Source organism: Mauremys mutica, chromosome 9, assembly GCF_020497125.1.
Source record: "Mauremys mutica isolate MM-2020 ecotype Southern chromosome 9, ASM2049712v1, whole genome shotgun sequence".
Lineage (NCBI taxonomy): Eukaryota > Metazoa > Chordata > Testudines > Geoemydidae > Mauremys > Mauremys mutica.
The window spans coordinates 46,120,783-46,147,058 of record NC_059080.1 but is presented as its reverse complement, the minus strand read 5'-3'; the positions used below and the strand labels follow the sequence as shown (position 1 = coordinate 46,147,058).

Here is a 26,276-nt window from a genome sequence, read left to right as displayed (position 1 = left end):
TGAGGCCAAACATCAACAAACTGACAGAACTGAAGTGTTGCCAGGTGTTTGGCAAACACCAAACACTCTCTGGCAGGAGGAGAATTGTATAAAGTTGTATAACAGTTTTATTAATTCTAAAAAATTTGAAATAGAAAATACAATATAAACGTTTTCTTTTCCGAACACCATCTTCAGTGACATTATTGGCCCGCTGGGAGGATTTGAGGTCTGTCACTGGCCCTAAGGTAAGTTGAGTTTGAGACCTGGATATAGGTTCTTATAATGCATTCCTCACTGTAGTATGAGCATGGGCAATACTGTCTCTCAGTTACTAGCGTGGCTTGAGGCCTAGGACAGAATTTTTACATATGGGTGGGGGTGGGCAGTGACTCCAGCAGTGCCAGACCTAGCTGGGCAGGTTGGAGGGGGGGCGGGGGGTTGCCGCAGCAGTGCTGTCCCTGGTGTGTGGGGGGGTTGCCCTGGCAGCACTGTCCCTGGCTGCGGGGGTGGGGGGGTGTCACTGGCCACGGGATAATCGGTGGGTGCTGCCCAGGGCTGGGGATTCCCCCCTTGACAAGCCTCTGACACAACCCCTCCCCCCTCCACTGTGACCCTCCCTCCCCGCAGGGCCCCAGCACTCGCCCCTCCCTAGGGGGCCGTGCTTCCTATTGCCCCGCCCCGCGAGGCGGTGCCATTCCCGGCTCGGAGCCTACGGACTGAGGAGGCGGCGGCTCCGCGCGCTGCACTGTGGGTCCCCCTCCCTGCCCCTGCCTCGCTATGGCGCTGTCGCGCGCGGAGCGCTGCCTTGTGCTGCTGCTGCGGCTCCTGTCGCGCGCCTTCCTCGTGCTGCTGAGTCTGGCGGCGCGCGCCTCCGCGGCGCTCGGCCCCCGGCCGCCCGCGCTGCCCCAGCCGGCCGGGGCGCCCCCCGCGCGCTGCGTGCCACCGCCGGGCCAGCCGCTGCTGCTGCTGTCGGCGGGGCAGCTGGCTCGGCGCATCCGCCGCCGAGAGGTGAGAGAGGGGGTGGGGGCTGCTGGGATTTGTAGTTCGCCTCCCGGAAGGGGCACCCTTAGAGCAGGACTCCTGGGTTCCCTGCCTAGTTTTTCTCCCCGTGCGTCGCAGTGAAGTGGCCGCTGTGCGCTCCCCGCCCTCTCTTGCCCCCCTGGGTGTGTGTGTGGGGGCCCGCTACATACACGCGCTGCACTCTCCTGCCCCGCTGAGGTGGGGGAGAGCCTCTCTATAGCTTGGAATCGTGCCTGCCTGGGGGGTGGGAGGTACCCTCTATATACCTAGTGCTGCACTTTGTGGGTAGCAGGTGGGAGTCCCAGTGCCAGGTATGTGCTGTGGGATGGGGTATATGTGTGCGGGGTGAGGGCAGCCCCATTTCATCCCTTTGCTGGGCTTCTCTCAGCACCAGGAGAGAATACAGACAAAAGGGGCGCCAGGTCCCAGATCAGGCTGCCTTGGCCAGGAGCCATCCAGCTGCACTCTTCTATGGGAAAGGACTAGTTTTCTCTTCTTCCTCTTGTCTGATAGATCATCCTGAGCATCTGCTTGGGAGAGAGAGACCTGGCTGACATGATCAGAGTCTGTTGATTCAATACTATGTGGGAGGAGGGGATGTCTGGAGAGCTGATCGTGTGGAACATATGAATTCCATAAATTCCCAGCTAGACCTCTCCTTTTCTCTAGTAATGAGCTGATTGGCCTTGGCAAAACAAGCCATCACTTTCTCCTGGTTAGGAGACTACATAGTCCCACTTGGTCAGAATAATCCTTGAAATACAGGCAGTTCTGAGACATGGGGGACTTTTGGGAATTCTACATAGAGGAAGTACCTCTCATATAATTCTCAATGGAGGCATGCCTTGATGGGGGAATGTGTCAACATACAATGCAGAAGTGACAGTTTCACCCTAATGAGCAGTGCAACATCCAGAGACTGCAGCTTCTGGCACATATTATTCTAAGCTGATCCTAAGGCTTGTTTACACCAGTGGTTTTCAACCTCTTTTTGATTTGTGGACCCCTAAAATTTTTTGAACAGAGGTCTGGACACCTTTGGAAATTCAACCTGTGGTCTGCGGATCGCTACCATAGAAATCTTAAACTGAAAACTTCTACAGTAATGACAACACTGCTGTAGGTCAGGGTATTCAGATACGGAATGCCTTTTCTGGGATCTGAAACTTTATTTTCATAGTCACCTTTTGAAAACCCCTTAGACATAGTCTGCGGACCCTATGTTGAAAAACACTGGTCTACACTTACAGCCCTGCAGCGGGGTAGCTGTAGCACTTAGTGAAGATTCTGCTTACGCTCGGACTGGAGCCTGAGCTCTGAGACTACCCACTTTAGGGATCCCGGAGGTCGGGCTCATGTGTGAGCCCTAATGTCTATACTGCCATCTTACAGCCCTGCAGTCCTAGCTCTGCAAACCTGAATCAGATGACACAGGCCAGCTGCTGGTGTTTATGTCTACATTGCAGTTACTCAGTGAGGCAATGGGAATATCTACATTGCAATTAATGGGTATTAATCTATATTAATATGACTTCTGCTTGGATCAAGATTAATCTTTATTCAGCATTCTTTTCTGGGAGTTGGTGTAGGCCATACCTTTGTATTAAAGTTGCCATGGGCCCCAATCTGGTGTGAAAACAGCCCTAATCATCTTTCCTAATTTTTATGATCAGTCTCCTGTTTCTCAATCCTGTAGGAAGGTTGTGACACTGAGCACTGGATGCCTTATTAATGCATGACAAAACCCATGTCAGATGGTGTATAACAAATGTCTGCATCTTCCTAACATGTGAAAAGTTGTCCGTACACAGTTCTGAGATTTTACATTTCTGATGTCATTCACTAGGCTGTGGGTGAGATTAAGGTTTTAGTGCTTTATACTAAGGTGGATGATCAGTATATTTTTTCAGAAGGGAGATGGTTTTCCACTACCCTAAGATGAACAGTGATGCATGCTGTGCTTAATTTGTAATGAAAGAGGTGCTGGAGATCAAGCAGTTTTTTTACTTTCATAACTGACGTGGCAAGCCCAGAGGTGCTGGGGCTATGAACTGTCAAGCCTGGAGGTGCTGGGGCTCAGCACTGACACAGATTAAGCATTGGATGCATGTGTTTTCAACTTGTGCTAGGTAAACAGTCTTGCAATCTTAAACAGGGGTTTAGCTAGCAAACTGAATCTTGTGCATACACTGGCTGATCCATTGCTGTGTTCCTGCAATATAGCTATAATCTCCCAAGGTACAGACCTGCCAGTAATAATATAATATTTACCAAGAGCAGCTGTATAACACTACTCTTTCAAAGCACAGCTGAAACATTAATTATGCCAACACTCCTGCAGAGTAGGTGAGTAAATGTTTTTCATTTGGGGAAACTGAGATATGGACAGACTAAGTGACTTGTCCCATTCTGCAGAGCTAGGATTAGAAATTGAAAATCCTGATTTCCAGTCATGAATACAATCTGCTGCGTCTCTTTCACACACTATGATCCCTATAGCAGTAGGTGCAGTTAGAGATCTTGCAGCATGTTGTGAAATATCTGATGACAAACAAAACTGTCCTGTTCTCATTAGTAAAAAATTGTGTAGTTGATCATGAGCATAGTTGCGTCTGTCCTTTTGAAAGTGGAAGTCCAGAGCCTGCGCAGAGGTCAGAAGGCCTATTCTATGGTGCTAGTATTCTTCCGGGGAATCTAAATTCCTCGGAACACAGCAAACTCCAATCTTTTCATAAAAAATATTTAAGTTGTATGTGTGTTTGTGAGAGAGCAGAGCAGCTGGCTAATTGGTTTCCTGTGTAACTAGTCCTATTTATTTCTACATGTACTTTGTGAAGCAGTCATTCAGGTTTATGATGAGAAATACTTGGGTAGATATTTATAACAATATCATGTGATTGCTTAAGGAGATGATAGGTGTATTGTAAAGTCACAGTACATTTAGATTTAAATACTACATTTATGCCTATCATCCTGAAGTACCTAATGAGCTGCTTGTGCAGGGATTAGATTACTTGCTTATACTGAAATGAGCCAGTGCTGAAGTAGAATATGGCTACCTTTCTATACCAACATTGGTACATTATAGATTTTATTTAGGCATGGAAGTGACTTGTCACTCCTTGTCTATTATCTGTACTGCATCTTTTTGCCTTTAAAGTGAAAAGTCTTTGGAGCAGGGAGTCCATTTAATTGTTTGTGTGTATCTTAACTAATATCCAACGGAATGTATATTCTCTTTACATTTATAGTGCTATATATTTTTACTTCTCCATTGCCATAGGTGTGCATGACACTTCACAGACAATTGAAAAGACAGATTCTTGCCATAAAAAGCCTACAAGCTAAATACTATAATTGCATAATTGAAAATTAAGTCAACAACACTTATCGGGAATAATGTTCCATATATTTAAAAAATGTCATTGTTTGATTTTTCTTCCTACAAAATCATCATAGGTCATAATCCTCCTTGTACCAAAACTTTTATACCATGTATGAAAACATGAATGGCATAATCGCATATGAAAAAGGGTTGCCAAACTATAGAATAGTCTTATTTGGTAGGATAAAATCAAGTTGCCTGCTCTACTCTAGTATCGATAAATCTCTGGTCAGGGCCTCTTTAAATTTTAACTGAGTAACCCTTAATAATGCAAAGCAATGTATTTTTGGTAATGGTGAATCAGTAGGGGGCATTCTCCCCCTTATTCAGTATTCAAGACAACATCTTCCTTAAACAACATTAGGGGTGCTGTGCTACTGGATGTGCTGTCAGTCAGATGAAATATCAAACTGAGTCTGTGAACTGTGGCTGTCATTAAGTGAAGGTGTTTTCCATTTCTTTTCCTAAACCGTTTTGCAAATGTGGCTGGTGCAGTATGGCTATCACATTCTCCCCAGAGATGGTTGAATTTGCATGGCAGTCAAGTGATCTGTCTATATGCAATCTGTAATATCCTTAGGGAGCCTTTGGGCGAAGGTGTGGGAAGTGTGCTGTGGAAACATACTGGGTAAGTAGTTTTTATGAAAGATTCTGTGGCACTTTTTGCCAGACCGGGTGTAAACCTTAGTGTCTTGGCTAAATTCCAGCTCTTGTCACTGCATCCCACCGATTTCCCCATGCCATTTTAAGCTGGATATGCTTCTTATTCTGATCTGTGGTATAGGGTTGCTAAGTGATCTGTATTGAGGGGCCGTGGTGGCTGCATTTCTATAATGGCTAGCTGATCCCTATGTATTGAATTTGCAGTGGAGAGATCCTGACTTTCCATTAATTTGAATGGGAATTCCAGGGAAATGGCTACTGGGGTGCATGGGTGTTTTGGGGGAAGTGAAGCGGTCAAGAAGGTAAGTGACCGCCACCCAGTGAACTGATATAGGGGCTCAAGGGAGCCGAAAGACAGTCCCAGGAGAGCAGTAATTTAGTTCCCTCTTCTCTTTTTCTCAAATCTCTAATTGCCTGAACATCCTGGTGGACCAGCAGCCTCCCTCTCACCCTCTGTCCAGCCACCTGGTCCTAGTTAGTATCTGTTTTTGTTGCCTTTTGCAGGTGAAATGCACTGATGTTGTTCAGGCTTATATCAAGAGGATCGAGGAGATAAACCCACTTGTCAATGCAGTTGTCAAGGCCAGGTGAGCCAGGGGAAAGGTGGGAAATTGACTTTTCTATAGTCCAGTTTAGCAACTGTTACAAGCCATGATTGGCAACAGAGCAAGATAACCAGCCTCCATGTGAGGTTCTCCACCTTTCCAAATGTGATCACTCCTCCTCCCCCCATGTCATGCTTGCTGGTGGAGAGGGTACGTTAGGACCGAGTGACTTGTCAACCAAACATGACTTATGCAATGAATTAGTGCTGAATGCCTCAACCATCTGTTAGAATTGCAAGATTAACCCGTAGTTTAGGTGAAATTAATTGTCACTGACTCCTGGGGAGGTTGTGATAGGTGGAGGAGCTCTGTTCTTCTTGCTCATAGTACATACTTTCTTTGCTGACATTTTCTGTAACTATAAGCAATATACACCTAGCAAGTAATTAAACTTGACCAAGTGACTGTGCCCTTAATGGATCATACATATGCCAGTAATATGTAACTATCAATGATCATTCTCCAGATCAGAAGTGTTATACAAGTGGAATACAAGACAGAGGCCATTCTGTTCATAAAACACAGTGAGAACTGTTTAAACAATTAACATTCACAGCATGTTCTTACTGTTTCCATGGATAAATAGAGGATTCAGGGCTATCAACCTTATACCTTTTTATACCTGAATTCACTGAGCCTCTTGCTGCTATTTATATTTGCTCCATTTCTCTTTACCTTCTCTGTACTCCTTTGCAACAAGGAAGAGGCTAAAAATATGAATGATTTTTTTTCTTGCCTTTCACAGGCAGAATCCAGGATAGTTTTAAATCAGTCTAATTATTTTAAAATTTGTGACGTGTGAGTCAGTAAATTATCTTAATTCTGTATTCTAATTGAATAATTACTTACTGTATAGATGGACAGAACTTTTCCGTGTCACTTGAGTCACAGAAGTCCTGCAAACACAAGCTTCCAGATGAGAATACTGTACTTTCTAATTCCAGTGAGGCTGGAAATGCCATGAGCATGGTGTGTCTGTCAGGTATTCTGCTGCTTCCAAGTGGTTCTAGGAAACAGAGGCAGCTGATTCATTTCAGGGTTTGAGTCTGTGTTCAAGTTGGTTCTTACTTTGTTGGGGCTAGTTCCTTCATCCCTTTTTCAGACTCACTTGCAGAAGAAACACAGAAATTTGGGTTAGTCCATATCTAACTATTAATGAATGGATGTTATGATATTTGGGGACCAATCACACCCAGTAGTGAATGCATTTAACTGCAGGTCTGTCTACCTTAAAGATGTTTCATAGATAGGACATATACAGTGTTCAATTATTTTCTGAAAAAAAGTAGAACTGGTTAGGTTACCAATTTCTGGTGTGTGTCTGTCATTCATTGTGTGGGAGCAGCCTGATCTATAACTGTAAAAGTATTGAAATAAGGTGGCAGTCTGCCTTGTACTTCATATACCTCTTTTCTTTTGAGAATTGCAAGGCATTATACGAATATTAATAAACTTACTGCCCCAAATCCCCTGTCTTACAGATGAGGGACTCAGCCAAGCTCACACAGTGTGTGTGTGGCAGAGCTGGGAATGGAGCCCAGATTTCCTGATTCCTGGTCCTCTGTCTTCACTCCCCACCCCCTCCCTTGTTCAGGAGCTGGCCAGAGAAAGGCTTACCATGGTGAAGGGATAGTGATGGGGGTAGGGAAATGAGTAATGGGTTGCTTCATATTGTTTCCTTTACAACCGATCTGCTTTTAACACATTAATCTACTTATTTTTCACCAAGTCCTTCTCTTTCTTTGACCACCCCCATCTAAAGGGCTGATCAGCCCACTCAGATGTTGGTTGGGATTTGGTTAGAGATGAACTGGGGGTTCATCTGAGTCCAGTCAGAGACTGACCAGTTTTCTCTCCCCTCCCTCTCCTTACCAACCATTCCCCTCAGGTTCGATGCAGCCCTTCAGGAGGCCCACCATGTTGACAAACTGCTCTCGGAAGGTCATGGAGATGAAGATTCCCTGCAGGAAAAATTTCCCTTCCTGGGGGTTCCTTTCACCGTCAAGGAGGCCTTCGCGCTGCATGGTGCGTTTACACACAGGCTTTACCAGGCGCTGTTTGGATTTACTCTGCAGCCTGTTGTCAGTTTGCTCCTTTCTCATGAGGGTCGTGGCTTTGGCATGGAGGCCAAAGTGGTGGAGCCTGCTAAATCCAACTGCCTCTTGAGAGAGACATGGTGGGGGAGGTAATATCTCTTGTTAGACCCACTTCTGTTGTGTTTGAGCTTACACCGAAGTTGGTCCAATAAGAGATATTACCTCATCCACCTTGTCTCTCTGATATCCTGGGACCCGCATGGCTACAACAGCACTGCAAACAGCTTCTTCCCGTCAGTCTCTTTCCTCTCCCCTTTGCATGGCACTGTATTAGACCCACTGTGTGGGAATGTTAACTGGCCCATTGACATTCAGCCACTGCTCTGTAACTATCAGAGGGGTAGCCGTGTTAGTCTGGATCTGTAAAAGCAGCTAAGAGTCCTGTGGCACCTTATAGACTAACAGACGTATTGGAGCATGAGCTTTCGTGGGTGCATCCGACGAAGTGGGTATTCACCCACGAAAGCTCATGCTCCAATACGTCTGTTAGTCTATAAGGTGCCGCAGGACTCTTTGCTGCTCCCTAAATATTTGCTTTCTCCCTCCTAGCATGAGCTTCCCTGGACCACCTCCCGGAACACTCACACTGGCATAGCTTGTAATCTCAAGGGGATTGTTATTGCATCTCTGACCCACTATATCTGGTTTTTATCTTGTCACCATAGGGATGCCCAATACCTCTGGCCTGGTTAGCCGTTGCAACTTGATCTCCACGTCAGATGCTCTGGTGGTGTCACGGTTAAAGCAAGCTGGTGCAATTCCACTGGGTGTGACCAATTGCAGTGAGCTGTGCATGTGGTATGAGTCTAGCAACAATGTCTACGGCAGAACGAACAACCCATATGACCTGCAAAGGATCGTGGGTGGCAGCTCAGGTGAGGATCCAGGAAGCCAATACTACAGTGCACAGATGAGTTTGCCAGATTCCTCTTGTTGATCACTTTGTACTTTAAAAGCTCTGCAGATGTTTAACTGGTTAGCCACAAACATAGCTGTCATATAGCATGTGGGCAAGCTGATATGATGGGAATTCAAAGGTGAACGTTTTGGCTATTGGGCATTGTGACAGACTGATGATATTCTGTAATATCCTGACCAAACATCATGGAATTAAGATAAATTTATTGAATTAAGTTAAACCATATTGAATTAGGGTTAATACCTTTTGAGTGTATGTGGTGGTGTGGCATTGTATGTACCTTCTCTAGTAGGGAGGGGGTATGCTAATAAACTTCCTCTGGCATCACCCCTTGAAGAACACCTCAGCCCCCCAGGAGAGAGATGCATACAGGGAGTTCTCGGATTTACGATGCCCGACTTACGTCGGACGCCACTTATGACGCTTTTCAATTGACTGCCTGTTTCACCCTTATGATGAAAGCCTATGACACTCGTTTCGCCCTTATGATGAAAGCTGGCAGAGAGAACAGCATACATCACATGCTGAGCCTCAGCCAATCACGATGTCACTGTTCAAACTTTCTGATTGGCTGAGCCTGGGGCCAGGAGCCAATCAAAAACAATCAGCAAGGCTACCTGGCAACAAGCTACTCTGGCCATGGAAGCCAATCAGACAAGCGACTGCAAGGGATCCCTTCCAGCTCCATTCATTATAACACAACCACAAAGTTATTTACAAGCAACTCTGTAAAAAGCAAGCCCAGTTCTGCATAGTATGTTGCCGGCATTCTGAGCAGCCACCTGCCTTGCTGCCTACCTCCCTGGCTGTCTTCCCAGCCTGTCTCCCATCATCGAACGCAGTGCATCTGTGAATAGGGGCATATCCAACATGTACAGCTGCTACAGAGAAATTTACAAGGAGAAGAGGGGAACATCTGTCTAAACCTTAGACACTTTCTTTAAGACTCCAGAGAAACCTGCAGCCCAGACTTCAGAGAAGCTCCCAGCCAAGAGCCCTTCAAAAAGTTCTGGAAAATCAAAGCATATGTGATTTTATACATTTATTTGAATGGTGTTTACCAAACACTGATATTGCTACATTAGTCATCTATAATTTATTTAGTTCGAAAATCTGGGTTATTGTGGTGAAAATAGTATATCAAGCCTTGGTTCAGGAACCAATCCCCCTTTATACTATTGATTCCTATGGGAAAAGCGGTTTTGGCTTACAACATTTCAACTTACAATGCAATTCTGAGGAACAAATTGTGTCGTAAGTCTGAGGACTCCCTGTATAGTGGTTCAAACTGGATTCTCCAGTTATGAACAGACAAAGAAAAGACTTCTGGATAAAAGCCTGATTTTTAAATGACTCAGGACCTTCTGCCTGATCCAGCAAATGGCCAGGATCCTTAAGGGAGGATTGGAAGGACTTGATTCTTTGAGGCCTCATAAGACTGTGTGCTTGTTCTGTGCTGAAGCTCTGGTGAACTTGTAACCACAAAGAAACCCCGAGGGTGGGGTGATCGCTGGTAAGCTTATTAGTAGGCATGAAGGTTCTTTTATTGATTGTAATGCTTTTTGCCTTAAGAATAAAGTAGATTTGCATCGTAAGTGCTGTGTCGTAACTTATATCTGTAATAGTCCCTCAGTTATCAGTCTCTGAAGAGAAAGCAAGCAGGTCTTTTTAGGTCGACTGTGCTGGGAAATACACAGTGGAGGCAGGGAACTGTTCACCCTGGATACCCCAGCCGGAGAGAGAGAGATACGTGTCTCCACTGAAGAGAGGAGCAGGAAGGGTGCTGGAAGCTTGAGAGTGGATGCCCTCGCTGGACCCCAGAGGGGAAATACAGGGGCAGTTGCCCTGACCTGTGACATCTGTGGTGGCAGTGATGGAAACTGTAACAGTGTGACTTGTATAAATGCAATAAAAGCAAGTTCTATAGAAGGAAAAGCACAGAGGGGGGAAAAAAGTCTTTTTGGGAAAAGGACTAGTGAAAAGAGAGATGGGAAAATGGATTGTCAACAGCTGCAGACAAATGGGCTGATTGAGCTATGCAGAGAAAGGGAGATCAGCTTGAAGACAGAACAAACTCCTAATGAGTTGATTTGCTCTATTCTAATGACCAGTCAAGAAACAATGCCAAGTTTGAAGAGAACCTCCAGCTTGCTGGCAGAGGGCCTAGCAGATGGGGAGAGTCTTGGAGGCAACACCTTGAAGAGAAGCAGGGATGAAACTGACAGATACAGCAACTGTGTTCTGTCCAGACCAAGAACACCACTGCAACAGGAATGGTGGACAGCCCATCATCTGGAGCCAGGCAAGCTCCATCTAGAGAGGGATCAAGTGTGTCTGGAAACCAGCAGCTTGCAGACTGGGAGCAGCAGCATCAGTGTGAAAGAGAAAAGAGGGAGAAGCAGGGTCAGTATGAGGTGAGAGAAGAGGACAGGGAACACCAATATCAGATTGAGTTGGAGAAACTGCGCCAGCAGAACCATAGCCAAGTAGGTGTAGCCTGTCCCCATGGGTGGTGTAATTTCCAAATTACTTGCTCGACACAGGGAATGTGATCACGTGGATCCTACATCCTTTTGAAAAGGGGTGTGAATTGAATAAGGTGGAGGGGCATCTTGGGAGGCCAAGATTTTCTTAAAAAAGAAATGTAGAAACTGCTGACCCAGTGATTGTGTGTGACACTGAGGCAAGCAGTTAGACGTATTTAATGCCGACACCTAGGTATTTGTATGTCAGTAGCAACTGTCTCCTTTCTAACATGCCATGGGCATTGGTGGCACCTTGGTCTCTCCTGGTCTCTGCCTGTGGCACAAACAGTTTAGTCTCCTGAGGACTGAAATAGGAAAAGTAATAGGGCTCAGCATGGAGGTTTCTGGGTGAAAGTTAGCAGCCTGTGATAAGCAGGAGGCCAGATCTGATGGTCCCCTGTGGCCTTAAATTCTGTGACTTTCTGCAGGGAGAGCAAGCAGAGCTCCTTTGTTCTGCCACAGGCTAGCTGGCTGCCATAGCAGCGAGCATGAAGGCAGCATTATGCAGTGGGCATAGGGAAAAGTGATAACTCTCTGTTGTTTGTTGTCATGCAGGTGGTGAGGGCTGTGTCCTGGGAGCTGCCTGCTCCGTAATTGGGGTGGGCTCAGATATCGGCGGCAGCATTCGGATGCCTGCTTTTTTCAATGGAGTCTTTGGACATAAACCCACCACAGGTACCAAGTGTCCAGGATTGAGAATTTGCATCTTCTTCCCCCCCGGTCAGAAATGACATTGGATGTTTTCCCACTGGCAGGGTAACCACAGGTATCAGTGTGGGTGTGTGGGGGGAGGTGTTCTGTGTGCCCCCTTGTGACATATGTATATCTTTTTGAGAGAGGATTTTCAGTAATAGCTTATTGTTGGATGCTGGAAGTCAAATTCCTCCCCATTGTAAGTCCCTGGAAGCTAGTGGAGTTACACCAGAGTTGAATTTGGCCTGAGAAGTTAGAGAAGCTGACCCTGTCTCCTATATTTTAGGAACCGGAAGCTGAGACTGGCCAACAGGATGGGTCACTCAATGATTGCCCTGTTCTGGTCATTCGCTCTGATGTATCTGGCATTGGCCACTGTAGGAAGACAGGACACTGGGCTAGATGGACCATTGGTCTGACCCAGTGTGTCTGTTCTTATGAGTCAAACTCAGGGAAAGTGTGGTGACATCAGACCTGACACACTAGGTACCAAATCCTTGCAGTAGGACATTGACAGGGTCAATGTTTCTGACTCAGCAACAAAATGGCTGGGTGTTCTTGTAGCTACAGCCTCTCATTATTCTGTGAGCCTCTCATTACCATGTGGTTCTGTCAAGTAACTTAGTATCTGGGTGACCTAGTGTGGATGGACTGTAAGTAGCCAAGTGGCATGCTGCTCTGGTCTGTTTCAGCTGTTCACTTTTTTCCCCCAAGTGGCATGTGAATCATATGAGTATGTGAATGGTGCTCTCACATGGAGGAATCCCAAGGGCAGCTCTCCTGTGACAATCACCTTGGATGAAGTTGTGTTTGCAAGTATGCACTCTGCTATGTGATGACTAACTCATGTGCCTCTGCGCTTCTAGGAGTGGTCCCCAATGATGGTCAGTTCCCCAATGCTCTGGGCGTGCGGACGGAGTTCCTGTGTACGGGTCCCATGTGTCGCTATGCTGAGGACCTGGAGCCCATGTTGAGGGTCATGGCTGGGCCTGGAGTCAGAAAGTAGGTTGCTCTTATCACTTTGTGAAACTCATAGTTGATCTCAACCACTTTCTGGCCAGTAAGGCATATATCTGATTATTTCTGATTACTCCTTTAATGTGCCATATGTTAAGCAACTGGTCCAAACTGGTGGATGACCCTATACTAGTCTATCAAGAGGGGATGTCTTAGAATTCAGGTTGCAGAAATCTTTAAGTCTTTTAGCAAAACTCAGGGACACAAATGTGCAGCATCTTGCACGACAGAGTTGTTCCTTCAGCAGCGGTGCCAGCTTGGCACCTGACACCTGGGTTAGTCTCTGTATTGGATTTCCTGTGTGCCAGTGCCATAGGCATTGACTCCTCACAGGCAGTCATCCCTCCCCCTTATGAGTGGTATATGTTCTGTCTATTTGAAGCTTCATATAGGGAGTCCTCTGCTGCAGAGTTTTGGTGGGAGTGAAATATACTGCTTGAATAGCTCTCCGCACAGGGCCCAGAACATGGGAAATGGCTTAAAATAAATGCAGAGTCACTGTACAGTATCTTATAGGTTACTTCTCCCTCCTTCCTGGCCAGATTCTTACAGCCAATCCACCTCATTCCAGCCACCATGACCCTTACTGGCTGCTCTTGGATCCCTCTCCCTGCTCTTACCTCAGCACATTCAGGTGTAGTCCTTTCATTCCAGCAGACAAAAGCACACTAGCCAGTTGGGGGCCTGTGCTTTTGCTCCCTGAGGCTTCCCTATCCTGCATGGAAGAGAAGAGACTGAAAGTCTGACAGCAGACAAGCACAGACTTCCAATGGACCGCAGTTATTTCTGCAGAGGCACCAGTGGTGAGAACAGGGGGAAACCTTGTAGGTTCTTCTACCCTGCTTCTGCCCCTGTACTGGCTCATTGCTGCATATGTGTCCTTTACATGTTCGTGTTCAGCTTTGTGTCTACCTCCGCACTGGCTGTCCAATGCCCATGCTGAATGCTGTTCCTAAAGCTTGCTATTGGCTGAGCGATCTAATGTGGAGGGGCATCTTGGGAGGCCAAGATTTTCTTAAAAAAGAAATGTAGAAACTGCTGACCCAGTGATTGTGTGTGACACTGAGACAAGCAGTTAGACGTATTTAATGCCGACACCTAGGTATTTGTATGTCAGTAGCAACTGTCTCCTTTCTAACATGACAGAGGTAGTATAGCATCCTGAGGAACTTTAGCAAGTGTGTGAGCAGTGTTTCGATCTAGGGAATAGCAGGAAATGGAGACTTGTGACCCAGGTATTGTTCCTTCCACCGCAGGCTAAAGCTGGATGAAAAAGTGTCACTGGATAAACTAAAATTCTACTGCATGGAGCATGATGGTGGTTCAGTTTTCGTGTCCCCTGTGGACAGGGAAATTCTTCAGGCCCAGAGAAAGGTAAGAGGGACTTGGTTATTCAGGCATTCAGATACCATGGTGAGACGTATGGTAGACAAACCTGGAGGGAGAGGTTCAGAGAATCAGTTGGATAAGAGATGACCTGCTCTACCTATGTCTGTTCCATCTCTTGTTTATCATGGCCCTTATATGCTAGTACTTTTGAATGGGATGCTAATCAGTTGAATCAAGAGCATGCTGGCAGGAGGCCTGAAGTTAGCTATGATTAAGGCTACATTTTAGTCATGGGTATTTTTAGTAAAAGTCATGGACTGGTCATGGGTGGTAAACAAAAATTCACAGCCGGTGACCTGTCCATGACTTATACTCATGACTAAATCTTGAGCCCTCTTGGCGGAGGGTATGGTGGGTGCTTGGGGGGGAGGGGGCACCGCGGGACCCCCACTGGTGCTGCGGGGAGAGGGGTTTGGGATGGCAGGCTCCCTACCTGGCTCCGTGCACCTCCCTGGAAGCGGTGACTTGTCCCTTGGCTCCTAGATGGAGGTGCGGTCAGGGGGCTTTGCATGCTGCCTCTGCTCCAAGCGCCGGCTCCACCACTCCCATTGGCCAGGAGCTTAGGAGCTGAGGGAGGGACATGTCGCTGCTTCCGGGGAGCCCCCCAAGGTAAGTGCTGCCCAGAGCCCTCCCGCACCCCTGCCCTAGCCCTGAGCCAGCTCTCACACCCAAATTCCTGCTGCTGCTGTGGGGGCAGTGGCGCACTGGCTCGAGACTGCCCCAGCAGTGGCTGGTACAGCTTGTCCAGGGGCTGCCCAAGCTGCTCAGGGGGCCCCCGAGCCAGCCACACCAGCCACTGCAGAAGTCCTGGAGGTCCTGGAAAGTCATGGAATCTGAGACTTCCATGACCAACTAGCAACCTTAGATATGATGCAAGTCATAGAATCATAGAATATCAGGGTTGGAAGGGACCTCAGGAGGTCATCTAGTCCAACCCCCTGCTCAAAGCAGGACCAATCCCCAGGCAGATTTTTGCCCCAGATCCTGAAATGGCCCCCTCAAGGATTGAACTCACAACTCTGGGTTTAGCAGGCCAATGCTCAAACCACTGAGCTATCCCTCCCCCCAAAATGAGTTTGGTTGACTATCTAATCTCCAGTGGAAGTTTGTTCACATTATATATTCCTGAGGGAATTCTGCACCATTGCACGTGCGCAGAATTCGTGTGTCCAGCAGAATTTTATTTTTTTCTGCAGAAAATATGTTCTGCCCCAGAAATGCTGCAGTTCTGCCTTTTGCCCACCAGAGCTCACTGTGGCACCAGAACAGCCAACAGTATGAATGCAGCGGGCTGTTCTGGTGCCACAGTGGCCTCTGGTGGGAAAAGGGTGGAACTATAGCACTTTCCGTGAAGAAAAAAAATTCTGTGCACATGCAGTGGTACAAAATTCCTCCAGGAGTACAAGTTCATCACAGCACCTGGCCTGTTAGGACAAAGTGGGGCACACGGAGCTGCTGGGGATGGGGGTCACAGACTGGAGTTCAGAATGGCTAGTGGGGGGTACAGACTGGAGCATGGGCTCGGGAGCTAGTGGGGTGACAGTGTTGAGGCAGGGGCTGAATGGGAGTGGGGGACTGCAGAGACCCATCGGGATGGGGGGTGTGGGGACAGGGGCAGATGTGCCTGACAGAATGGGAGAGGCTTGGGATCATCCATGGTCTGCATGGAGGAGGCTCTCCAGCTCCCTAAGAATCCTGCCCTCCCCGCCCCAAAACAACAACAACAACAACAAAAAACCATTCCATACTTCTCCCAACCACACCCAGCAACTCTCCAGGTTTACTCCAGGCTCTTTCCATCTCCCTCAGCTCCTCTGTTACCCCTGACACTCCAAAGCCTTTGCACTGCTTCTGACAGGTGCAGGAAATACAGTTCTGTATTGTAATTTAAATGAGTTACTCGAAGTTCTGTATTGATATGCCTAGTAAGGAATCTATTTGTCAAAAAAATGACCAGAATCTTCTATTTTTTTGGTCTGTATTGTTACAGACATACTTGCTGACAGGTATTTTGAAATAAATTACCAGAATAATTGATACTAGTATGATTATATTATGTTATTTTGACAAATAAAATATGCAGAATTTTGCAGAATTTTAAAATATTGTGTGCAGAGTTTTTAATTTTTTTGGTACAGATTTCACCCAGAAGTTAATTAAATTATAAAACTACCAAATAATTTCCATCACTGTCAGTCTTTGCACAGAGGAGACTAGAACTGAAATAGCCAGGGCATATTACAAATTGAGATTGTAGTGCATTATCAGAGTTGTATACGGGAAACTTGTCACTTATTGCATACATCATTAAGAGATGGGATCTAACTTAATGCTGAGCCATCAGCACAGAGCTAGGACACTGCTGCTTAGGTCCTGTCCTTCAGATGAGATGTTAAACTGAGGTCTTTTTACTTATTTCTAGTACCAGTTTATGTTGAATCTTAAAGATCTAACAGTTCTAATGTCCAGATTTTGGACAAGTCATACATGCAGAGTAAGCCATGAATTCTTTACACAAGAATAGGCTGTCCAATGTTCTTGCCAAATTCCAATTTGGATAATTATATTTTATCTACATAAAAGTCTCCTTGTTTATATTGTGGAGATCCTTTGGGATTTTTTAGAAGGGAAAGAGCCATAATACTAGTCATAAAAATGTAATGTTTATAAAATCCAAGGGTGGGTCTTGAGCCACGGCTGTGTGTAGAATGCCTTACCCCTTTTGCCCTCACAGTCATTGCCCAGTAGAGTGTTCTACCACTGTACCTTATGATGAAAGATGCTATATTAAAAAAGTCCTTTTCTATTGTGGTCCCCTTGATGCTAGCTTTGAGGTACCCTGACTTTGTTCAATTGACAGTTGCAATGGGAATTTTCTAGGGAACATCAGATCTTCATCAAATGGAGCAGACTCTACCTGTTGGCCTTAAATATGGAGACTTGCATGCTTTGGACTTGTAGTACCCAGCGAAATAATAAAAATAGGGGTGGTTCCACATCCTGTGTGACAACTCTGTGGGCTGTGTTTGGCCCACTGGCCTTAGCTACCTTAGCTTTACCCAGGCCCACCAATCTCTCATTGCTTCTGCGAGTAGTGAAATATCACATAACATGATGGATACACTCTTCCCCTTGTATTTCCATAAGGTGGTGGAGCACCTGGAGACTCATTGTGGGGTCCAAGTTCAGTATGTGACAATCCACAAGATGAAGTATGCTTTCCAGATCTGGTCTGCTATGATGTCTTCCCGGGACAGTGATGGGCAGGTGCGTCTGATTCTGACAGGACACAAGCATAATGCAGCGGAGAGGAATCTGTTATTTGTCAGTAGACAGAGAGGGGGACGTGTACATGCTTGATAGGTTTTGGACCCAGCGGCATGTCTTCTCTTCTTCCACTATCTCGCTCCCCACTTCCAACTCTATCTTCATGTAACTTTAAGCATTATCCTCTTGCGTCAGCCATTCGTGAGGTGACTGTAAATCCAGTGATCTAGCAGGTGAGGGACACCTTTTAGGATTCTTGCTTTGGCCTTTTCTGTGCAAGTCCTTACAGACGCAGCTAAGCAGATAGTTTTCTAACTAGCTTACCTTGCTCTCTTTTCGCTGTCAGCAGCAGAAGGGTGATGCAGATCATGACTGAAGTGCATTAACACTGCTGGGAAGTGGAGACAGGCAGGACTGAAACTAAAGATGATGTTTATAAATTCAATAGTCAATTGCTTGACAACACTTTTTGGTTTGTTATGAAATACACTCGAGACCAACTACCAGTGTCAGTCAGGTTTATTGCTATGAGTCAATAATAATACAGTACCGGAAAAAGGTTCTATGCGATACTGGTGTCCAGGAGCAGATCTATGCAGCGTTGTTACAGTCACCTTACGCAGAAAGTCTGCTCCCAGAGTTACGTGTTTCAGCTGGTTAGTATCTATAGGATGATTTTACAAGTTACATATTCATTTACATGTCACTAAAATTCAACCCATCAGTTTGTTGCAGTTCCTTAACTTGTTCTGTTCCTTTCATTATCTTTGTTTTGGATACCAGCATTCCAGGTTCTGGTCCATGAAGGTTCCTTCTTGGTTTGCATCAGGGTAGAACAATCATATGTCGTGTCCTCTTCCTTTGGCACATTCCAGTACTGGTCCATGAGAATAACACTCTACCTGTTGCTATGGTAAAATACTCATGGGTCCTGATAGCTTGCCTGTCTACTTAAGCCGAGGCTTACTTCAGGTAATGCCAGGTGTTATGGGGTACTTACCATAAGTGAACAGGATTATAGTATAGGTATAAGCCAAGTTAGGTTATATAACTGCTATGATATTTGTTCTTAATGCTATTTGTGCTTAGTGCATATATATTTATGGATGATGTATATAATAGCCAGCATATAGTGGTCAACAGTGCTGCAAGTTAGTGTTAATTTTCATTGGCAGGTCTGTGTGATACAGCTTTTGTATTATAATACCTACCTGCTCTGTGCTTTGCTTTAATTGCTGGTGTCCATCTTCTCTCTCACTCATTTTATTTATTACTTCTGACTCTTCTTAGTGTTTGTCCTGAGCTCCAAGCACTATACAACAGTATTTCATGTCAAAATCCCATAGCATACTTAATGGGCTACATATGCAAATAGCAAAAAGGCTCATCTCCCTGAAAGACAGAATCCCAAGCAGCTCTGCCATGTCCCCATTCCATCAATCTTCCTCTTCCCAAGATCCAGAGAGAAAAGCACTAACTTTCATGTAAAAATGGTGAACATCCATAAAAAATATTTACTTCTGCCCCTTATTGCATCATCTGGGGTACACCATCAGAAGTAGACAGTGCCAGTGGTTGAGCACTCTCCTTGCTGATGAGGATTTCCCCACAGCCAATACAAAATCTCCCTGCCAGCTGAAAATATACCACCTCAATTCCTCCTTTCTTCTGGATGTAGTGGGCCCTGTCAGTTGGTTTAGCAGTGTGTGGGAAACCTGTCCACACCCCATGTGAGTCTTGTATTTAACAATACTTTTCTGTTCAGCTATAGATGGGGATTGGTCACTTCTGGTGCAGTATGTGGTCTCCCCACCCTGCTCCACAGAGAATGCAGATAATCTGATGACTTTGATAATGCTGCTGGTAATGAGGGGTTCAGAGCTTTCTCTTATCTCACCACTCACTGCATATTAACTACAACCACCTGCCAGCATTGATGTGATGTGTGTGTTAATTGCAGAAAGCACAGCTGTTCACAGACCTGCTTGGAGATCATGGGAAGCCCGTATGGCCGCTGTGGGAGCTGATGAAATGGTTCCTGGGGATGTCTTTGCACACCATCCCTGCCATTGGTAAAGTCAAGCCATCTCATTTAATGTGGCTTTCCATTTAAAAAATAAATAAACCCAAGTTAAAATGAATTTGCAGTTGTTTATAATCCTAATTTACAGCCTGCAGCTATGAAACAAGCTCTCTTTGTATGATTATGATTGTTTGGCCAGATTCCAACTTGAGTAAATACATTCTGCATCCTTAAATTCCTCCCCAGCTCTTCCAGTTGGAAAAGGTATCATTCACAACCCATCCTAGACAATAGTGGTGTGCTGTTATACACAGTTGCCACATTCCACCCAAAAGATCACTGCATTTAACAGGGTATGAGTGATTGTATAAATAGTATAGCGTATACAGTGACATAAGTAATGTAGCACTTGGAGGAGGTAAAGGATATGTATGTTTGTGGCATATGACTGAATAGAAAATATTGGTAGCTATGGTATGGAGTTGGGTGGGAGTTCTTTTTTCTGGCTATTGAGTTTTTTACTGGAACGTTGCCTCTTCATTCCAGTTTTGGATTGGGTTTTCTCTGAGATCAAGGCAGGTACAAATTATTTCTAATAATATACAGTAAGTGTCTGCAAATATTTGAAGTATGAAAATGCCAAGGATGAAGAATTATTTAGGGTGATTCTTTGCAAAGGAAAATGTAAGTGGACTATTAGGAAAAACTTCTGAATGCTGAGGTCATAAGGTTTATCTGGCTATGGAATAATCTCCTGAGGGAAATGGCAGAAACCTCATTGCTTGAGTCATTTAAAACTATATCAGATAAAACATTGGACAGTGTTTGTGGGAAGCACAGGGGAAGAGTAGACCCAATAACCTTCTAGAAATTATAGAATGAAAAGATCTGGTTGTTCTAGATTCTCATCTGAGTCAGTCCGTGCTTCTGGGAACACATCTCAATGGGCAGGGCATGACATGCTCCTGATGACGCTGTGAGAAGACAGCAGTATTTTCTTTCTGACTCAGACTTAGAATGGGTCTCTTTAAAACACAAAAACTCTCCAGGTGCCTCACATAGAGCTGTTTGAACCCTTTCAACCTTGAATTCTTTGCCATTACATGTAACAAATGTGGCTCTTAGACATTAAGGAGTTAATAATAATCTTCCTAGATTCTTTGGTCAATATGGAGAGGAATGTCACATTTGATCATCCTGCATGTACAGATAGTACCTGTTCTAGCCACATGCAAGCCAGGAGGGAGACAGTCTCCTCCCACCTGCTCCTGGAGCAATTCCCATGCTCCCGTGTCTAGTCTTGCTAAGAAGGGGATATTTGCCCATGGTGCTTTGTAAAGGAGACTACACTGTGTGATGTACTCTCTCTTGTTTGCCTCCCTGTAATGCTGCATGTGTGGTTGCTGTTGCCTTATAGCTCTGGCACTGACAGAGAAGCTGATGAAACTCAACCCTGGTGGGAATGCCAAGCTGGTGAGCATGGGTCACAGCCTGCGGACTGAGATGATGAACTTGCTGGGGACTGATGGGATGCTTTTGTACCCTTCCCACCCCATAGTGGCACCTAAGCACTACTTTCCCTTGGGGATGCCTTTCAACTTTGCGTATACAGGTGAGCAGCCCTTGAGTGGTGGGAGGAAAGCTGGCAATCTCAGCTGTGCCAGAAGTGCAATGCTACCCAATTACTATCTCAAAAGGCCTGTTCCCAGTAGTGAGGGCATATCAAAAAAAGCTGGGGGGCGGGGGATCTCATGAGAATCTTTTCTTTTAAAAATCGGGGAAATGTATTCACAGGTTCAAGAGAGCAGTTTAACCATGTGATATCTCACCTTGGAGAGCTTTCTCACCCGGGATGCACTGCGCCTCTCACTTGTGCCGCAAAGCAGTTGGTACCAAGCAGTGGTTGTGTTGGTGGTCCCTTGGCCCATAATCCTAGATGGGGAGCTCTCTGGAGCAGGCCTATTTTTGTTTTATTCCTTTGTATGCTGCTTAGGGCCTGCTCAGAACTTCTAGAGGCTACAGTAGTGTAGATGCTACTGCAGAGCTCATTCTGAGATGTGATTTTTCTGGTTGCACATCAGGAGACTTGTGCAGATACCTTGCAGGGCCATTTCCCTTGCACCTGCCCATTAATTGAAGAGTAAACCTTTAGAAGAGTGGGAGCAGAAACCTACTTATCTTTGGGATGAACTCTTGAGTTCTTGCTTCTGTGTCAAAGGAGCCACATAAGTGCTATCTGAACACAACACTATATCCAGGTTCACGTGGGTGGAGAGAGCAGCGTGGATGACCCCCCAAGATATTTTAATTGGGGCAGTTACTTGGCTAATGGAGTCGTAGCCTGTGGCAGGTGCTTCTCCCCACCCTGTAAGTGATGGGCAGTGTCTACAACCACACTTTAAATCCATATGGCATTTCTGGACCTCCTATTGGTGATGGCCATTTGACTAAAGTGTGTGACTGCAGTAGCATGGGAACCCTCATGTCAGGGAACCTAATGGGTCGCCTTCATCCTCTTTACAGGATGGGTGTTAAAGCTGTATCACATATGCCCCTTTCTAGCGAACATCCAAGGGTTGCCACCCATCTTGAGATTTGCAGGATTTGTCCCATTGATACGCTTTACACGGCTTTCTCAAGTCTTGAGTCCCTTTGTCTCAGTGTTGCCCTATGATGCAGTGTGGTTTTGGAACAACTTGACACTGTATAGAACTGGGGTTGGCAACCTTTCAGAAGTGCTGTGCCGAGTCTTCATTTATTCACTCTGATTTAAGGTTTCGCGTGCCAGTCATACATTTTAACGTTTTCAGAAGGTCTCTTTCTATAAGTCTATAATATATAACTAAACTATTGTTGTATGTAAAGTAGATAAGGTTTTTAAAATGCTTAAGAAGCTTCATTTAAAATTAAATTAAAATGCAGAGCCCCCAGAGCAGTGGCCAGGACCCGGGCAGTGTGATTGCCACTGAAAATCAGCTTGCGTGCCACCTTCGGCACCCGTGCCATAGGTTGTCTACCCCTGGTATAGAACATCATCATGAAAAAGGGCATCTCGAGGTCATGACCTTTTGATGCACTGCGGTGATGTTGCATGACTGTCGTCATCTCTTGTGATGCAGTAGTTTGACTTTGTGAGACAAACAGTTTAGTGGCACTTGGAGATCCACTGCTAGTTGGGGGCTCCAATATGCAGATTTATCATTAAAATTGGCAGATTCGTAGATTCTAAGGCCAGAAGGGACCATTGTGATCATCTAGTCTGACCTCCTGTATAACACAGGCCAGAGAACTTCCCTAAATTAATTCCCGTTTGAACTAAATCAGATCTTCTAGAAAAACATCCGTCTTGATTTAAACATTTTCGAACTGTCCTTGCAGTCTGTACTGGGTCAAATTCACTGCTTACCCTGTGGACTCTCCAGAGGCCACAGCAAGTAACTTGGGTGAGAATGGATTGCTCACATGACCAAGGATGGAGGACTTTGTGTCTATTCTGATCTGCCCTTCTCTTTCTTTCAGCTGTTTTCAATGTCCTGGGCTTGCCTGTCACCCAGTGCCCACTGGGCTTGAGCAGTGAGGGACTTCCCTTGGGAATTCAGGTGGTGGCAGGCCCACACAATGACCATCTGACACTGGCTATGGCTCGATACCTGGAGAAGGCTTTTGGAGGCTGGGTTTGCCCTGGAAAATCATAACAGTGATTCCTAGGACCCCCTCATGGCAGGAACATGGAGACAATCTTTTCCCCAAAAGCTAGCAATGGGCATCAGTGCCTGTTTGGATCAGAACAGTAACGCTCCCTCCCACACAGCCCAAGTTCCTTTCTGGAGCAGCGTGGGCAGGCTAACTCGGCCAGGACCAAGTGCTCATTCTCCTCCAATCAGTGGCCAAGTACTACTGCTCAAGCTCATGTTTTCAACTGGAATTTCCTCCTCTTCCTGCAGACGACGATGGGAAAGGGAAGGAGCGAGCAAGTATCCCCAGCCAGCTTCTTTCTTTAGGAACCTCAGAGTTCTCATGGATTCTGAATGGAAGGCTCATGCCCTTGCTGGGGAAGGTGGTAGCATGTGCCCAGATTAGGTGGGCTGCCATTGTGAGACCACTACTCTTTATTTTCAGTTATTTTCTTTCTCCGTTATGTTCGCCTCTTAAAGACAAAGGAAAGTGACAGGGAGAAGGGGCAGGCTGGACCGTGGTACTAACGGGTTATTTAGGGAATAATCTTCCAGCACGGTGCCTACTGGAGAGCAATGTTCAAAACTCCCATGAATGTGTAAACGTGCTTGCTGTGCAGCTGGGATGCTCTGCTTTCTCATCTCCTGCCTAACTTAACTGTCCATGCACAACAGAGTCACTGGTTACCTGCAGCCCAGCTGAGCTGAGTCGAAGTGAACAGGTTTTTGTATTTCCCCCACTAACTGCAGAAGGGAAAGGGGTTGCATGGGGTGTGTTTCTGCTTTAAAGCATTTAGTGCTAAAGGCAGCGCGCCCAGTCTGGTAGCACCACCTCCTGTCCTCCATGCACAGCTGCTCTTTCAGGGGCAAAGGAAGCACTGGTCTTTGACCTGCATGCTAACAGCCATGGAGCTGAAACTGTTTGAGCTCAGAGTGAACTCCTGCTGTGAGAGACGACCTCCTCTGCTGGGATCGTTATTGCACCAGAAAAAGGGAGAAGACATTTCTCCCAGTGTCATGAGATGGCTTCCCCAGCTCTTCCTTTCTCTTCCACTTCTTTGGGACAGTAGATTGTTGCTAAGCTGCCTAAGACACTTTTCTGAAGGGGATGAGGGAAAAGAAACGGTACTGCTAGATGTAGAATTTTGTCCTCCCTTGGCTCTGGGCCCTAATTCCATGTGGCCCCCAAGTGGGCATGCACAAGCACTGTGGGCTACCAGCTGTTTCTTTTGAGCAATGGTGTATGTTTATCAAATGTAAATAACTCAGCTGGTATTAAAGAGATTGCATCCCTCCAGTTCATGGCATAACTGTGTCCTCATTGTTGAAAGCTTGCAATTGTTGCCATATGGTCCCAGGCTTTGTGGTTTCACTGGATGCCACCAACTAAGTGGCTTGGGCTGAGTATGTTCCTGCAAATGAGACTCCAAGGAAAACTGAGGGCACTGTTCCCCTGAACCATGTACCATTATCGTGGTGGTGTGCTGTATTTCACATGAGATATCAATTGAAGCTGTTTCCAATTGTGGTCGTTAAAAGGTCCCATGGTGTGCACGCACTCCTGTCAGGGGCTAGCTTATCCAAATTCCAGCACATACAATCACATTAGCCTGTGAATTTAGTCCATGTTTTTCTTTGTCCTCTTCTCAACCCTTGTTCTGTTGTGGTGTAGGTGGAGTATAGTTATCACCCACCACTCCAGAGGTGGCTGCATTTCAGTGGTAGAAAAAAAAATTGGTTATATTTCTAAGTTGTGAAAAAACAAACTAAAATCAGCCAGCACTGCCTGATGAGTGTCTCCTTTAGTTATTCCACTTGTTATTGAACAGAACATTTTAAAATCTTGCTTCTGATATTTGATGGTTACCATGTTTAGATTCAGTCACAAGTCAGCAGCATCTATTTGTTTGAGAGGCCAAATTGCTAAATGTTGCAGATCATGTACTCTGTGCACATACTCTTCACTCTTTATTTAACCTAATGCCCTAATTTTGGTCATACACAATTCCTTAGCTACACGTAGATGTGACAGGGTGCAGTCTGGGAGCCGTTGGAACCGCTGTGCCCCCTAACAATTCACCTGGGTTGGCCTCTCTCACACTGCTTTGCTGCTGCTACCAGCCAGCCTCTCCAGGCCCTGTTGTCATCCAACACAACAGCAGGTGGCGCCACACATCCAACTGAGTTACCTGGGTGCTTTACCGAAGCCATTTAAGGATCAACTATGGAAGCACCAGCTCCCCAGCCTTGCATCCTTACTGGAGTATAAACCCAGAAATATACTGCCTTGCACTGCACAGGGATATGTATGGTGCAAGCTCATTAAATTAATCTGCTTCCCTTGATGTGGGGAACAAGCTGAGATTTTCCCAAACACTTCAAAAAAACACTGGTTAAGATAAAACATAAAACCAGTTTATTAACTACAGAAAGATTTTAAGTGATTATAAGTGATAGCAAATAGATCAAAGCAGATTACCTAGTAAATAAACAAAACCGCAAACTAAGCCTAATATACTAGACAGATAGGATTTGAATTAGCAATATCTCACCCTGACTGATGATACAAGCAGGCTTGCAAATTCTTGAGGCATAGGCTGCCTTTGCTGTGCAGCCTGGGTTCCCCTGGCCCATTCCAAGTCTTTTGTCTTTTAGAGGTTCTTCCAGGTGTTGAGTTGCGGGGGAGTCAAGACAAATCATGTCGTCACTCCCCACCTTATATAGACACTCCCTATGGTGGGAACTCTTTGTCCAAGATAAGTTCCCAGCCCAGTTTGTGGAAAGATACGGGTACCAAAATGGAGTTCAGTGTCATGTAGTCTGGTCACATGCCCTTGCATGCCTTCCTAAGTCATAGCAGCCATTATTCATAGGCTGGCTGAAGGGTACCCAGGCGAGGACAAACCTTTTCCATGGTCCATTGTCTTTGCTGATGGCCATTAGCACTGTCTAGCTTCTTCATTGTTGTACCTGAAAGGCTTGTTGTGGATGTTTCCAATTTCGCAACATCTTTCAGTA

The 26,276-nt window shown here is 45.7% G+C and overlaps 1 protein-coding gene and 1 long non-coding RNA gene across 3 annotated transcripts; one reads left to right on the top strand and one right to left on the bottom strand.

Annotated features, from left to right (window-relative positions):
- The first annotated feature begins 691 nt into the window (after positions 1–691).
- On the top strand, positions 692–24,555 carry FAAH2 (fatty acid amide hydrolase 2). 2 transcript variants are annotated; one of them, XM_045030609.1, is made up of 11 exons: positions 719–990; positions 5,555–5,637; positions 7,544–7,680; positions 8,417–8,626; positions 11,751–11,870; positions 12,755–12,890; positions 14,162–14,279; positions 17,442–17,561; positions 19,522–19,633; positions 21,002–21,196; positions 23,104–24,555. In XM_045030609.1, the coding sequence occupies exons 1-11, from the start codon at positions 760–762 to the stop codon at positions 23,277–23,279; spliced, it is 1,638 nt and encodes a 545-aa protein (XP_044886544.1). In that variant the 5' UTR covers positions 719–759; the 3' UTR covers positions 23,280–24,555. The 2 variants fall into 2 exon arrangements, with proteins under 2 accessions (XP_044886545.1, XP_044886544.1); XM_045030610.1 differs by lacking the exon at positions 17,442–17,561 and having other exon boundaries at positions 692–990.
- Positions 1,242–9,089, bottom strand: LOC123377565. The gene is made up of 3 exons (XR_006582241.1): positions 8,951–9,089; positions 6,505–6,762; positions 1,242–1,529 (listed from the first exon to the last, which is right to left on the bottom strand). It is a non-coding gene; the product is annotated as an uncharacterized LOC123377565 (long non-coding RNA).
- Positions 24,556–26,276: the final 1,721 nt, after the last annotated feature.